Source organism: Danio rerio, chromosome 10 (assembly GCF_049306965.1).
Source record: "Danio rerio strain Tuebingen ecotype United States chromosome 10, GRCz12tu, whole genome shotgun sequence".
In the NCBI taxonomy this organism is placed as follows: domain Eukaryota; kingdom Metazoa; phylum Chordata; class Actinopteri; order Cypriniformes; family Danionidae; genus Danio; species Danio rerio.
The window spans coordinates 49,105,637-49,122,519 of NC_133185.1; the positions used below are offsets into that span (position 1 = coordinate 49,105,637).

General features: G+C 36.9%; 1 protein-coding gene and 1 long non-coding RNA gene across 7 annotated transcripts in view; one reads left to right on the forward strand and one right to left on the reverse strand.

Moving 5' to 3' along the window:
• The window catches only part of LOC141376481 (uncharacterized), a 77,361-nt gene that overhangs the window by 24,009 nt on the left and 36,469 nt on the right, over positions 1 to 16,883 (forward strand). Inside the window, exon 3 of one of the 2 annotated variants that reach the window (XR_012386612.1) lies at positions 9,369 to 10,086. The exons of the other annotated variant lie outside the window; for it this stretch is intronic. This is a non-coding gene — a long non-coding RNA (uncharacterized lncRNA). Of the gene's footprint in view, positions 1 to 9,368; positions 10,087 to 16,883 lie in introns of those variants that run through there. 2 annotated transcript variants of the gene reach the window in all.
• mctp1b (multiple C2 domains, transmembrane 1b) overlaps positions 10,656 to 16,883 on the reverse strand; it is a 107,080-nt gene continuing 100,852 nt past the window's right edge. For all 5 annotated transcript variants that reach the window (XM_073915240.1, XM_009305692.5, XM_002663670.7 and 2 more), the window contains 4 exons: positions 15,450 to 15,559; positions 13,935 to 14,044; positions 13,587 to 13,684; positions 10,656 to 13,514 (listed from right to left, as the gene is read on the reverse strand). In XM_073915240.1, coding sequence (XP_073771341.1) covers positions 13,443 to 13,514; positions 13,587 to 13,684; positions 13,935 to 14,044; positions 15,450 to 15,559 — 390 coding nt within the window. In that variant the 3' untranslated portion in view covers positions 10,656 to 13,442. The remainder of the gene's footprint in view (positions 13,515 to 13,586; positions 13,685 to 13,934; positions 14,045 to 15,449; positions 15,560 to 16,883) is intronic.

Below are 16,883 nucleotides of genomic sequence, written 5' to 3' on the forward strand. Positions count from 1 at the left end.
CTACTCGATCCAGTGCATCATTTGAAACGGCCACTGAAAAACAATAGCCTGATGCGCAAGCAGCGTGTGTCTTGCGTTTGCACAGTCTGTAGAGCTGATTAGTGGAGATTTCAGCCACTCCTGGAGTATGTGCGAGGCCAGAGCGTGCATTAGTATGCCGTGGAGAAGCGCAGTGACTGTGAGTGGACACTCCAGCAATTAGATGCATAGCACTTTGAGTGAACCCGCAGAGGTGCCAGTGCTCATATTCTGCTCAGCACCTGGGGGCAGCTTTCATGCATTCATGCTACGTGCTCCACATACAGAGCCCACCATTATTAATTTTAAATGTGTTGTATCCATGCCACACTCTTTGGTATTTCTGATCAGCAGGGATGAGGTATGGAGATCAGCAAAGGCATGGCTCATTATACAGGCGCGTTTTGCGATGTAGTTTGTTGCTTTTACTTGTTAAAGCCGCACTGGAATACACTCAGACAATCATGCTTGCTGTTTGTTCAAAGCACTTATTTAAAATGAGCTGAAACAACACAATTTGTTAGTTTTATGTTCAATCTACTTAAATTTGTAAAAACTAATTAACTTAATTCCTTCATGTTAAGCATGTCAAGCTAATTTCATCATTGTTTACAAATTTAAGTGGACATACGGCGAGGAAAATAAGTATATAAGTGTCACCATTTTTCTCAGAAAACAAATTTCTAAAGGTGCCGTTGAATTAAACTTTTTCCCAGTCGTTGGTAACAACTAAGGGTGTCACGATCCTCCAAATTCTCGATTCGATTACATTTTTGATTCTAAAGTCACGATTCGATTTTCGATTATGAATAATAAATAATTAATGACCAATTAATTATTTGTAGTCTACCGTTTAAACTACCTGACCTGCTTGGTCTTTGTTTTACCCATAAACAAATCATACAGTAAATGAATAAAGGCAAGACACACACATAATTACCACCTGTCAATCACTTTTTCTGCGGGACTCGTGAATAGGCAGTGATCTGTGTCGTTATAATGGCGTCGGTAAAAAAGACGCACAACCAACAGGAACCAGCCAACAGTATCTGAGGTGTTCGCTAAAATGACTAAGTGCAAGTGAGTGAAAGATTGAAGCAGTCCTCTGACTGCCTGGAGCTGCTGTCTCGAGCGCATGGCTGTGTGTGCGTCTGTGTCTGTGTGGTCACGTGATGTGCATTTTCAGAGGTAGAGAGGAAGGAGGGCTGCTCAGAAATGCTACACGCCACTGTGGATGTCAAATCGTTGTCGTTCTAAAATGCCATTTAAAAACAAAGACAGTGTAAACAGGGCCTGAGTGTGTACTTTTCACAAGCGGATTTGCAACGGGGGCGGGCGGAGGATCGTGTTGCCGGTGTTGTCTATTGCACGAACCGTACGTAATACGCACATAGCAGAGCTTGCAAAACTGTGTTTTTTTTTGTCGACAACACGAACGTTGTCAACATAACTCACTGGAAATCCAAAATGCTTACACACCGGCGACTTCATTGAAAGAGGAGAGGGTTTAAGCTCTGTCGACGGGTCTCCTGCTTCTGCAGTTTAACAAGCACTTCAACAAGCCTGTTATTTTCCCGCTTGGCAAGCCAAGCTGACGTGACATAGGGGGCGTGGCAGCATCGACGATTCTATTTTTTGATTTGATAATCGAAATTGAGCATAAATTTCGATCGATTTCAATTAAAAATCGAAATCGTGACACCCCTAGTAACAACCCAAGAAATCCATATATGCAAAGAAAACAAATCTAATTAGTTTACAAATGAAGTTCTGTGTAACAAGATTAAAAACACAGGGGGAAAAAAGTATTGAGCACATGAAGAAATGAAGGTGTAGTTCGGCAGTGAAAGCCCAGACAGCAGCTGAAATCTCTCAGCAGTTCTTCAGCAAGCCTCTGCCCTTCCTCAGTGTAAATGAATATCAGCGGCTTCAGTCCAGCATCTACATCAGCAGGAGGATGAAGATGAAACCAGGGTGGACATTTCAGCAAGACAATGATCCAAAACACAGCCAAGGAGACTCTCGGATGCTTTCAGAGAAAGAAAATCAAGCTGTAGAATGGCCCAGCCAATCACCTGATCTGAATCCAATAGAGAATACAGAATAAAGCTCAGATTTGATAGACGAGACTTGCAGAGCCATCAAGATTTGGACTCTCTGTTGAAGTCTGTGAGAAACTCACACCTGAGCAATGCGTGAGGCTTCATTCGACATATTAGAGACGTCTTTAAGCTGCCAGCATAATACACACAAGTGTACATGCACTGTAAAAAATATTATTTACTTAAAAAATTGAGTGAACGTGTTGTCTTAAAAGTGACAAGTTGACTTAAAGTAAGTAAACCCATTGTAACTTGGAACTGTTAAGTTGATTTAATGCATTGATTATAATATTATAATGTAAAAAAATTGGAGGCAACAGGTTTATTTTTAGATTTGACTTAAGTTCAGGTTACTCTGAACATTCGTGACTGTTATTGCCTGAAAACAAATGAGTTAGTTTAGAAGTTTATGGGTCTGTTTACACCTGGGGCCTCATGTATCAAAACGCACAAAAACTTTGCGTATGCCAGGTTTCACGCTCAGAATCGCTCACGTTTGGATTTACTAACAATGAACTGAACGTGGGAATGTGCGCAGCTCCACGGCAGCTTTCTGGCAAGCGTACGCACATTTTTTGTGCGTGTCTGTTTTGTTTCCATTGGCGACTCCTAGAGGCAGTTGTGTTAAATTCCTCTCTACAAAGTGTCTGAGCCTTGCAATGGCAGCTGTATGAGACGGGTTCATCTAGCAGGTATATAAGGTTTCCATACCATACAGTTGACCAGCTAAACATTAAAGCACAATTTGCAGCAGTCGCCTGTTTTCCCAATGTAATCTGAGCGATCTACTGCACGCACATTGCTCTAAAGACACTATCTGAAGATGAATTTGCATGCGTGAATCAGAAACATTTCCATTCAATAAATGTGCAAATAAAATATGATGCTTATTGATATGAACTTATTAATGATTCCTACTTGTCTTTCTCGTGATAAATAGTTGGCAAAATCTGATATGTAGCGGGGAAAAAAAGAAGAAAGAGTTCATCAGACGCTGGATTCGAGCCGAGTTCATGCTCGAACGTATCAATTCATGATCACATGCGTCTAACGAGCGCGCCACTGAGACTGTTAAGCGTACTGCAACATTTTACAAATATAAACCACACTATTTCTTTTTTTTTTTTAATGCACTCAGTGCGATGTTCAGAGCCAACTGTGTTAACCGCATCAGCTAAACTCTCCCACTCTATTTTTTTCTTTTGTTGTTAATTCCGGAGAACAAACTTGCAAATAACACCGCTTTTCTCCGGTCTACCTCCGAAAGCAGCACCTCCAATTCACATTCTGTTCAGAGTTTCTCTTCTTGCTTGCTTTTGCCGTTGCTTTTTCGTTGGGTTTTGCCATTAGCATAGTCATTAGCATATTCATACGGGGGAGGAGGCAGGGAGGGGTTATGTGCTCGTGCATGTTGCGCTCAGTTTCACGTTCATTCAGATGTACAAAAGAATATGCGTGAGGTTTCATACATCTGAAATTTTTTCTGCGTACGCACATTTACAGCTTTGTGCGTACGCAATGTTTTAGTAAGATTTCCACGCAAGTCTTCGTACATGAGGCCCCTGGTCACTTCATGTATTTTCTCTGATCTGACAGCGACCTGAATTGAGAAAACAGTTCCAGTTCGGTTAAACTATTCATTTCCTGAGGACAGTTTGGTTGCAGCATGCAAGCCAATAACACGCGTATTAAAAATGCTTACCTCAGAATTATTGTTATTGAGTTGTGGTTATGGAGATTTCTGAAGTAGTAGTTCATGTAGTAGTTGATGTCGTTGGTATAGTAGTAGCAGAAGTAGTAAAGATGTCGTTGTTGCAGTTGTAGTATCAGTAGTAGATGTTGTTGATGTAGATGTAGTAGAAGTGATTGTGGTAGTAGTGGTAGTAGTAGCAGTAGACGTTGTTGTATTAGTTGTAGCAAACGCTATAATAGTATCGGTAGTGGTAGTCGTTGTTGTAGTAGTATCAGTATTAGTAGACATTGTAGTAGTAATAGTCGTGGTTGTGGCTGTAGTAGAAGCAGTAGTAGTTGTAATATAAGTAACTTTCTGTAGTAGTGGTTGGTGTAGTACTTGTGATTTATTATTATTGTCAGTTATCATTACTGTTGTCCTTTCTTTCTTTTTGCTTTCATTTTTACTATCATACATTAATAAGCATTGTTGTTACTCATTACCACTGACTGGTTTCTTTCTATATGTTTTATTAATATCTGTGATACTTGCTTCATTTATTGACTGTTATTGTTCCTTATGTATGTACTCTGACCTGACCTACACACACACACATACACACACACACACACACACACACACACACACACACACACACACACACACACACACACACACACTTATGCACACACGCACATACCAGTACCTGAATATATTGTTGTTGTTTTTGTTTTGTTGCTTTGTTTTTGTTCTTTGTTGATGTTTTCTTGTATTTGTATGATTCCAATTTATATACCTTTTTGCATATTCTAAAAAAAAAATGCTTACCTCAAATGAAATAAGTGCTTTAATGGATGCATAACTAAATATTTATTGTTTGGCATATTGTCTATAAGCAGGGCCAGATGGAATATGCATTTTTTAAGCTATTTCTGTGCTGGATTTTGTTTAAAAAAATTATAATGTCAAGATTATTTTGCTTTTTTTAACCTCTTAAGGCCCAAGGTGTTTTTTTACATGCATTTTTTTTCCGCTTTGCTATTTGGGCTTATTGGAACCTAATTAGAATAAAAACCCAAGTATCATCTTTTGATTTGATGCACTTTTAGAGAAAGAATTATGTCAATATATGTGGACTCACGGTCCCAATTTACACAAAACAGTTTTTCCTGACAGTTTTGTAATGCATATTTAACATAGAATTTTTTTTAAACATGTTTTGACTATTAGAGAGTAAAAACAACTTATTTCTCCCATTTTGGACGGTTCAAAATAGTGTTTGGGACATTTCATATGCTGCAAAACAGTTGCAGGATGACTTTTAAAGTATTTTAAATAGCCACTTAAGAGCTAAAATGTGCTGTCCACGTATGTGGCCACTAAGCCCTAGGAGGTTATGCAAAACCTCACTTAATTTTGTGTTATTATTTCTCAATACAACAAAATATATATTTTTTTTACATCTCTTGAAAATGCTTTTCTAGAAACAAACAAACTAAAAAAAATTTTAAGTTAGACAATACCACACTGCAAAAAAAAGGATTTTCTTACTTTAGAGTTTTTGTCTTGTTTCTCATCCAAATGTCTAAAAATCTTTAATCAAGACGAATTTTTCTAGACAAGCAAAACACATTGTCTTATTTTAAGGAATAATATGCCAAAATAAGAGAGTTTTTCCTTAAAACAAGCAAAATAATCTGCCAATGGGGTCAGCAAAATAATCAGGTTTTTCCTTTTGACCTAAGATTATTTTGCTGACCCCATTGGCAGATAATTTTGCTTGTTTTAAGAAAAAACTGTCCTAATTTTGGCATATTATTTCTGAAAACAAGACAATATGTTTTGCGCAACCCAGGCTCATTCTGAAAACGTAGTCCCATGGATGTTTCTGGAGACCGCGAAATACGTCCCGGGAGGTATGTATTTTTGCAGTTTTTGTTTCCACGTATCTGCGAGAGGCTGCTGTGTGTGCTTTCTTGTATCTCAAATGTCTCTCGAGTGCCGTTCGCACACAGGCTGTTCTTGCGTAAACCCACCAGAGGTCGCTGTTGACCGACTGAATTTACTTACTTCCCCTAAACCCGACTGATAGTTTACAAAAGCCGTCCAGAAAAAAAACAAAAAGCCCTCGTCTGATTTGTACCACGTTTTCGGATTTTACCACATTCTCACCCAGTTATTCACTCTTTCCCTTTATTTTTTGGATTCTGTTTTTGTCTTACCTGATTTCTGGAACCGCTCTTCCCCGGACTCGAACCCGGTCGTCATCGTCAGCTCCTCTCTGCAGCTCAAGTCCGCCGATGTACACGACGAGCTAACTGGACAAACTGGTTGCAGTGGGAAAGCCCTCCACATGGAGGTAAGCGGTCAGCCAGTAAGCGCCAAAAGTAACGCCGTCATACCGCCCCGTAGCGTTCGCTTAAATGAAATGCAGCCATACGTACCTCAGGCTACATAACTCGCGGTCCACAGGACTACGTTTTCAGAATGAGCCTGTGTTGGTTTGCTTGTCTAGAAAAATCTTCTTGATTTAAGAATTTTTAGACATTTGGACTAGAAACAAGACAAAAACTCTAAGTAAGAGAACCATTTTTTGCAGTAAAGGTCTGTTTTATGCGCAAATTTACTCCTACGTTTATGCACGTTTCACGATGCGTCAGTAATGAGTTGAATCACAATAAACGCAACCCTGACAATGATCTCCAGCTTGATCCTGCACTTTCACCTCGTCCAGCCGTGATGATCCGCTGGGTGTGTGTGAGCCGCAGGCTTTGTTGAATCCTGCCCGCGGCGGTATGTTCGAGTTCTGGGACGAGTTTCAGCTGCAATAATAATCACCGTCTGCAGTTAAATAATGCTGCTGGTTTGACCAGGAAAAGAGTCGGATTTGCTTGCACAGAGCCGTCGTCTTGTATTATGTGTGACTGGGTATCCAGATAGCAAAGTTATCATCAGTAAATGTGATTGATGATTGCTTTGTTAATAAGTTAAAGTAACATAAAACAGCCGAGCGGTGGTTAGCATTGTGGCTCCACAGCAAGAAGGTCGCTGGTTCGAGCCTCGGCTGGACCTGTTGGCATTTCTGTGTGGAGTTTGCATGTTCTCCCATTGTTGGCGTGGGTTTCCTCCGGGTGCTCCAGTTTCCCCCACAAGTCCAAACACATGAGGTATAGGTGAATTGGGTATGTGTGTATGGGTGTTTCCTAGTTATGGGTTGCAGCTGGAAGGAAATCCGCTGCGTAAAACATATGCTTTATAAGTTGGTGGTTCATTCCGCTGTGACGACCCTAGATTAATAAAGGTGAATAAATGTCCCAGATGAAAAAAATATGTATATGTATGCAAAAAACAAGCACACTTCAATTACTTTGTTTAATAATTGTGAAGAGGTGTCCCATTTTGGCATTTTGTTTATAAAAGTGATTTTATATCAGTAGTATGCATATAAAAAGCTGCGTGTAAGGTTTTATATCTTTTAATTTAATAATAAAAATTACTTTTATTTAAGTAAAATGTCAAAAATATGGTGTAGATCATAATTAGTGTCAACAATATATTTATGTAAAAATGCCAGAATATTGGCTTTTCAGGTATTAGGTAGCCCTAATTTGTTTGTTTGTTTAGTGCACTGATTATACAACAAACAAGCTTAAACATCAATCAACACCGCAGAGAATTTCATTGGTCTTTATTGGAGTGAGAAGGGAAACCCGAGACCTTTCTTTTAATTCTCATTAATCTCTTTTAAAAGCCCAGGCCATGGGAGAGGCTGCTCTTTTGCTACTTTAAAAAGATGCCCTTCATAGCTCAATTAGTCTGTCCTGATTCCCAAAGAAGCGTTTATTTAATAAGGCAGAGATTAAAGAAACTAATTATAAACCTTTCGTTTGTAACCGGCCGACGGACACTCCGCGCGACGGTGTAAAACACGAAACACCACCTGACGACTCGATCATTATCTGCTTCTGCTCCTCCAGAATTCACACACTCCACATCTCTAATCTGGATTAGTTAATTGGATGCTCGAGCACAAATGATTAACAATCTACATTCTGCACGAGGAGGAAATGCTGGATTATGCAATGCCATATGCACTTGAGTTAAACCCCCTCGGCACTGTTTAATTGCATGCATTAATTTGTTTTTAATTAATCAATTTGTTCTTTTCTGTGGGTTTGGTGACTTAAAACCAATGTTGAATCAACATTGACGCTTTTTAACCTGTTAATACAATTTCCTGGTGTTTGTTTGTGAATGATTTATTGGTTAACATACATAATTGTTAAACATTTTCTTAGTTAATTAATTGCTAAAGGATTAAATAATTTTTTTTAATTATTAATTTGAGCGTGTGTGTGTGTGTGTGTGTGTGTGTGTGTGTGGTATGACCTACGTTTTGTTTAATGATAACAATATATTTCACAATATATACACTACCTGACAAAAGTCTTGTTGCCCATCTAAGTTTTAGGAAGAACAAACACCAACTTGACTTCTGATTAGTGATGGAATGTTCGGATCATTATACTGACTCGGATCTTTGAGTCTCGTTTATCAAGATGAACGAATCTTTTTGTCGAATCATTTCGTTCAATTTGCCAAAATATTATTAAAATGTTACGAATTGCTTCCAAACACATCTACAACTAGCCCAAAAGGATGATCACACGACAAATAAGTCATCAGTAGAATACTATAAGAAGGAGAAAATAATAATTCAATGTTGACCTGCTCTTTTGTCTATGAAGGTATTGTTGTCTCTGTGCTCAGCTCACCTCTTCATGTCTTCAAATGTCTGGGGTTCATTCACGTTACACTGACAGACACATATAATCTTAATACATGCACAGTCTAAGCCGATAGGACCCATGATCATTCGTTCATCACGTGACAGAATGACTCAAACCCGAGGACTCGAGAGATGAGCGGTTCAATTCTTTTTCCGGCTCTAAACGCATATGATTGGCTTTTGCCAATGTGATGAAGACTTGAAATTGACGAGATACTACCTGCACAAATGTGCGCACGCCAGATAAACGAATCACTCCCTGAGAGGACTCGTAGTTCCCGAGTCATATTTAAGATTCGTTCAAAATGAACAAATCGTTCATGAACGACCCATCACTACTTCTGATCATTTGGTATCAGAAGTGTCTCTATGAAAGGCAAAGGCCTCTAGATTTTGCTTATTTGAGCACAATATAATATGATCATGTCTTGATTGTTAATGATTTGATTAGGACAGTAAAGTCTGACTCTGCTTAGACTAAAGTCTCATCGCTGAACAGAAATAATGTCCAGTATAGAATATAAAGTCCTGCTGCAGTGGAGACAGAATGAATATTGTGTCTGACTCCATCATGAGCTTGGAGGACTGCATCCATACATCTCTGACATGACTCAAATCACTGATTAATAAAGACAGCCTTCTTGTAGGACTCCCAGAGCTCATCAAGAGTCTTTGGGTTCATTTTCAAGACCTCCTCCTTCATCTTATCCCAGACATACTCAATCATGTTCATGTCTGGTGACTGGGCTGGCCAATCTTAAAGCAGCTTGATCTTCTTTGCTTTCAGGATCTTTGATGTGGAGGCTGAAGTATGAGGAGCGCTATCCTGCTGGAGAATTGTCCCTCTCCTGTGGTTTGTAATGTAATGAGCTGCACAGATGTCTTGATACCTCAGGCTGTTGATGTTGCAGATCTCTCGCACGCCCCCATACTGAATACAACCCCAAACCATGATTTCTCCTTCACCAAACTTGACTGATTTCTGTGGGAATCTTGGTCCATGCTGGTTCCAGTAGGTCTTCTGCAGTATTGGTGATGATTGGGATGCAGATCAACGTATGATTCAGCAGAGAAATCCACCTTCTGACACTTTTACAAATGATTAACTACAAGTCAAGTTATTATTTGTGCCTGTTACAACTTGGATCCACCACAAGAGTATTGTCAGGAAGTGTATTTAAAAGGTTTTTTATGCCATTGCTAGTCAGATGAATTTGTGGGAAAACGTCTGCAGTGTTTGCATGTTTGTTACTGCATATAATTGATCAAAATAGAAGTTTTAATTCATAAAGTACAAGCTGATATCAAAATACGCCTACTTTTTTTGCATTTTTTTATATTACGACTATTATTAAATATATATTTTATGATCATTAAAGTCTAAACAAAAAGGCTAAAAACAAACAAGAGTCAGAAACTCAGGACTAAGCACCCTTTAGCATGAAATCTGCCACGGCATACATGGAATAAAAAAATCTATTATGATTATACAAGCTTTTTTTTTCACAGTAATGATATATACCGTCATGTTGCCCTTTCCCAGTTCTAAAAGGGGAGCTATTATGCCTTTTGTAAGGGGTTTAAACACAGTTGTGTGTCAGCAGTGTGTGTGAATATATCCAACTTCTAATCATAACAATTAAGTAATTGTATTTTTTATAATCAGACTTGACAAAATCAGAAACACTTTGATTGACATTCTCCCTTTATACATGTCATCAGAGGGAAAGCCCCGCCCACTAGTGACCATCTCTCCCTCATTAGCATATTACATTCTTGTTTGTGAATCTGCCACTATGCTGACACACAGGCCTTTATAGCTCCGTCCTTTTCTACAAAAGAGCACAATCTCATTTAAATTTAGTCACCAAAACGACATAATTACGATCAATGCCTGAAAGGGTCAGTTTCAGAGGGGTAGAAAGCAATATTAGTGCTGCATCTTGAGCTGAAACTTCACATACACACTTTGAGGACACCAGAGACCTATTTTACATGTCTGTTTTATATAATAATGAAGTAAAGCTGGATGCAGATGTGATGATTTTTGATCTATAAATGAAACCATAAAAGCAATCATTTAGATTTGTTTTATTATTATTATTACTATTATTTCCATACAGATGATTGTTTGAGAAAATAGATAGCTCAATGTTTTGATTTTTATTGTTCGGTTCCAGCCCTGAATGAACATGCAGTTTTCTTTTAACCATCCATCATTCATAACTTTCTTTTTACGCACAGTTGAAGTCAGAATTATTCGCCCCCCTTTGAATTTTTTCTTCTTTTTTAAATGTTTCCCAAATAATGTTTAAAAGAGCAAGGAAACGTTCACAGTATGTCTGATAATATTTTTTCTTCTGGAGAAAGTCTTATTTGTTTTATTTCGGCTAGAGTTAAAGCAGCTTTTAATTTTTCAAAAGCCATTTTAAGGATAAATTATGAGCCCCTTTAAGCTATATATATTTTTTCGATAGTCTACAGAACAAACCATCGATATACAATAACTTGCCTAATTACCCTAACCTGCCTAGTTACCGTAATTAACCTAGTGAAGCCTAGTGATGTCTTAAAGAATATCTGGTCTGATATTATTTACTGTCATTATGACAAAGATAAAATAAATCAGTTATTAGAGATGAGTTATTAAAACTATTATGATTAGAAATGTGCTGAAATAATCTTCTCTCCGTTAAACAGAAATTGGGGAAAAAAATAAACAGGGGGGCGAATAATTCTGACTTTAACTGTATATCTGCTTATACATGCTTTTACATTCATTCTCATTGACAAGCAGCAGGATGTACAAATATTATAATGAAACATCATTCATCATAGCATATGAGCAATAATCATAGCATATGACATCTGTCGTAAACATTTGTACATTTTTACACTCATATTTACAGTCACTTTATTTTGATACACACATACAGCATGCTGTCTTTTGCATAAAATATGAGCTTGCTGATGAAAGTTATTATTTAGGGCGATAATTATGAATACGACACAAAAAGTGCATAAAAGTTTTGGTGGTGTTTACGAAAACCCACTGTGTTGAGTTGCATATGTAATATCGGTCACATCTTACTATAAGGTTTCATTAGTTAATGCTAGTTAATGTATTTACTTTAGATCAACTTACATGTATTGCATTTATTAATAATCATAGTTAAACAACTTTACTAATGCACTATTAAAGGTGCTGTATGTCAGTTTTTGATTCTATATTTTTGATATCTGAGAAACAATGCTGAAGTCAGATTTTCTGCTTTGAACATGTGCGTTATGTGCCGGAACGGCTGTCTTTGTTTTGGTCTCTTTAACCTGCCGATGCCTCTTCAGCCAATTATATTTCAGCTCCCGGGTTGCCTTGATGGAAAAGAGCGAATTTCATCCATTCATTCGATCAGGAAGACTCCCAAAGTGTGCATCCGTGACTGAAATGAGACCCCCGGTGGATAGTAGCAGACTCCAAAATGAGATGCAGATTCAGAGTTCCATATGTTAATAATTAGCAAATAGTATAAATATTACAAAAAATATTTCTTCTATCACATGCTGTTGCTTTTAGTTAGAAAAAGTTTAAATTAGCCTTTAGGCTCAACATTCAGGTGCACTAGCGTCAATCTGGCAACCTGCACTTGCACATGTTTTGATCCAGGAGTGCAATACCAAGTTCAACCACTGGGTGTCAAACTTACATACTGCACCCTTAAAATCCAAAGTTGCGCTTGTTTACAGGTTAATAAGAACTAACAGCCAATTACTTTAATCATTACCTAACATTAACAAAATTGTAATACATGTATCGTTCATTGTTCATGTTAGTAAACCTTACTGTAAAGTGTAACCATTAGCAACCCTTGTATGCTGTTGGGGATGTTTTCATCCACTCTGGGGTGATTTGCCACAACTTTCTCTGTGTTTCAGTAAATGGAATGATTTTTGCTGGCAAATCTTATTTTGACACATATTTTAGAAAAAAAAGGCTTTAAACTTTTTCAAAAACTTACTGAGGGCAAATTGACTACCTTTTCGTTGTGTTAGTGGCTGTTTTGCTACTTTGACTTCTGTTATAATGACATGATTGTTGGTGGTTTTCCTTGTTGGGAAGCGGAAACATTGCTCATTTTTACTGATGATTATCAGTTGCAGTACAAAAAAAGCTTAGTTTCTGGCTTTTATATGAAGTATAGCATTTGTGTGTCCATGTGAGAGACATTTATACGCTTATTGATGTCTCAAAACTCAAAATACACAGTAATGTATTTCTGCACACACACTGTAATTTCAGAGAAATGTTATCAGTCTATTAAATAGGCTTTATGGTTATCAGCTGATAGATATGGGCCAGTAGGGACCTTCTGCGCCTGCTGGTAGGCTCAGAAGGCTGTTATCAACCATCCACATGATTAATCAGCTATATAAGATATCATTCTGCTCTTCTCACACAAATCCACCAGAGGCCACTCCGATTGACCTGCCCTCCTATTTTGAGACTACAAACCAAACCTAATGTAAAAGCTACACTTAATGAGTTTAATCTGTGGTAGGCACATGTTTTACAGCTGTTGAGCTCACATGAATAAAACAAGCTCAAGTCCAGCAGCATCTTTATTTACAGAACTTCTTGTGCTCTTATTTTTTGTATATATAAAAATGATGCTGATTGTGAATCAGTGATGGAGAGTAAAAATAGGTATATAAATAAATAAAAGTACATTTTATGAACTCTATTTGATTTGTTTGTGCTATCATAGTTGTGCAATTCTGCATAATGATGGAAATAGTTCTTGCCGTCTCCTTTTCTTAACGTCTTTCCGTTGAATTGCTGATTTAGACGGGTAATACGTTTTATTTATCCAGGGTTGTTCCTCCGTTTTTTATTGGGACTCTGATTGGCGTCCGCTTTCAGCTCTTTGTATTGAACCTGATGAGCAGATTTTGAGAGAGTTAAAGACATGCTAAAGTATAAAAAATATACCACTTATTGATCACTTACCATTTGGATGTCTGAAGGAACTCGAGACAGAAAGTCCAGCAGTTCGTTATTATTGATACTGTAGGGGGCTCGAAGTTTTTTGGTGAATTTATTGATACCTGTGTGGGATATCCATATGGTTTACATCAGAGGTGCACAGACCTTTTCTTATAAAATCCCAAAAAACCGAACATAATTAAAGATTGTGGGCTGAAGGTAAATGCATCAAACTGTTGCCGTTGGTAATTTCCTAATTTATTTCATTCATTTTCCTTCGGCTTAGTCCCTTTATTAATCAGGGGTCGCCACTGCGGAATGAACCGCCAACGTATCCAGCATATATAACTATAGTAAAGGCGTTTTTCTCACCCCAGACCAGCACGATGTATCGCAGTGGGATGAAATATGTTATGGTAGCACCGGCACACAGCACTGTTATGGCCAACCAGCTCAGAAAAGGCACAGACCAGTTAAACGTGCTGAAAAAGAGAAACAACAGTGCATTAAGTACAGTGCTCAGCATATATGAGGACACCCCTAATGAATGTCTCTTTTAAAAATTAATATTTTCTACAGGAAGCTTTACAATATTATATTTGTGCATATACATTAGTATAGTCAGTACTGAGGCCAACTCTGGAGCTTATCTAACAAAACAACTTACGATAATGACCAGAAAATTATTAGCCCACATTTATATGTGAGGGAAAAATATTAAATAAAAAAAAGCAAAAATCAAGAGAAACAAAAAACAAACAAAAAATATTAAAAATGTCGTAGTTTGTGTTTTTTTTTCATTATTTTGCATGGATTTAAATGCATTATTTTTCTAAGGATGTTTGGTGGCTAAAATATTATTTTAATAAATATATCTGTTTAATCAATTTGTTTTGCTCAAATGCACCAAAATATTTAGTCTATATTTACTGAGGAGGGAAAAATCTTAAATAGAATAAAAAAAACATAAGAAGCAAAAAATATGTATAAAATTGTTGCAAATTTGTGGTTTGTATTTTTATTTTGCAATATTTTGCATGAATTTAAATACTTTTTTTATTTCTAACAAAATCTCTGGTGACTAAATTATTATTTTAATAAATATATCTGTTTAATCAATTTGTTTTGCTCAAATGCAACCAAAATATATTCACTGAGGAGGTAAAAATCTTAAAAATTATGAAAAGCAAAAATAAAATAAATAAATAAAAAAAATATATATATATTGCAATTTTGTGGTTTGTACTTTTATTTTGCAGAATTTTGCATTAATTTAGAAATCTAAAATATTATTTTAATACATAAATCTTTTAAATAAATTAGTTTTGCCCTAATGCACCAAATATTTCACACTTATATTCACTTAATCTTAAATAAAAAAAGCAAAAAAAAAAAAAAAACATAAAAAATATAGAAAATTTTGTAGTTTATTTTTTTTTGCAATATTTTGCATGACACTACATATCCACAATTGTTCTATTTCTAAAGATGTTTGGTGACTAAAATATAATTTTAATAAATATATCTGTTTAATCACATTTGTTTTGCTAAAATGCACTAAAATACATCATCTGCATTCATTGTGAAGGGAAAAATCTTGAATAAAATTTTTAAAAGAGCAAAAATGATGAAAAGCAAAAAATATATATAAAATTGTTGAAATGTTGTAGTTTGTATTTTATTTGGCATGGCTTAAATACATTATTTTTCTATTTTTAAAGATAAAGAAATTTATCAGTTTACTAAATCTGTTTTGTTTAAATGCACCAAAATATTTGACCTATATTCACTGATTTTCAGAATAAGCTGTACTCATTTATGCTGAGCACTGTATAAGAAATCAATGCAAAAGCATGCTATAAAGTTATGAGATGATCAAATTCCTACTTTTTTACTCGTTCCCCGAAGCTGGCCACTTCATCCAGAGCGGTCTGAACTGTTATAATCACATCTTGAATTGCGTAGAATTTGTCCAAGAAGCCCTTTTTCTCAGAGTCCTGTTGAAACCAATGAGTTGGAAATCATTAGGGCTGCACAAAACATTTGATTAGGGCTGTGTTGAGAAAATCTGGGTTAAACAGAAATTGGGGGAAAAAATAAAAGAATTTTATACTTGATAATAAAGTTTAATTAGTAAATGTATTTACTAATATGAACCATGTTCTCCCCTTGTTGGTGTGGGTTTCCTTCAGGTGCTCCAGTTTCCCCCACAGTCTAAACACATGGGCTAGAGGGGAATTGATTAACTAAACAGGCCTTGGTGTATGAGTGTGTGTGTGTGTGAATGAGTGTTTCCCAGTGCTGGGTTGTGGCTAGAAGGGCATCCCCAATGGAAAACATATGCTGGAACAGTTAGCAGTTCATTCTGCTGTGGCGAACACTGATAAATAAGGAATGAATGATATACATACAATAAAGTGTATTCAGTAAGTTTTACAAGCGATCTGCATATCGGATCTGCGTCCAATCACAATGCACATTTGCAAGTGGCTCAGAATGAACATGCAACAAATCTGATCTTGTGCAGATTTTAGGATATACAGCAAACTGTGTCTGATGTGACTATAACACATTTATTCGGTGTAAACGCAGCCCTAGAAAGGTAACATGAGTTGTTCAGTTGCATTATGAGAACTGAAAGACGTGGAGGAGGGGACGCTTCTGTCTTTTCTCTTTAAACTATAAGGTTAAGTTGTATAAAAGGGTTAGTTTGTGCAGCTTAACACAAAAGCAGCAAGTCTGTCTGCCATCCCAGTAACCACAGTTTCATTAATATGGAGAAGAGGGCCTGTGAACGACGCAATTACCAGAAAACAAACCCAATAATGTTCGATATTAGATTTCAGTTTGCGTTAATATTTATTTAATGGTTTATATATTTTAATTTTATTTTATAATTATAATATTTCACTCATTAATTTTAAAAACTTTCGGCTTAATCCCTTTATTAATCTGGGGTCGCCACAGTGGAATGAACCGCCAAATTATCCAGTATATGTTTAACACAGCGGATGCCCTTCTAGCCGCAACCCATCTCTGGAAATCATCCACACACACTCATACACTACGGCGAATTTAGCCTACACAATTCACCTGTACCGCATGTCTTTGGACTGTGGGGGAAACCTGAGCACCCGGAGGAAACCCACACGAAAGCAGGGAGAACATGCAAACTCCACACAGAAGTGTCAATTGACCCAGCTGAGGGACGACCCATCAACCTTCTTGCAGTGAGGCGACAGTACTACCTACTGCGCCACTGTGTCGCTGTAATATTTTACTATTTTTCTGTATTTTAATAAAATACTATTTATTTTATTC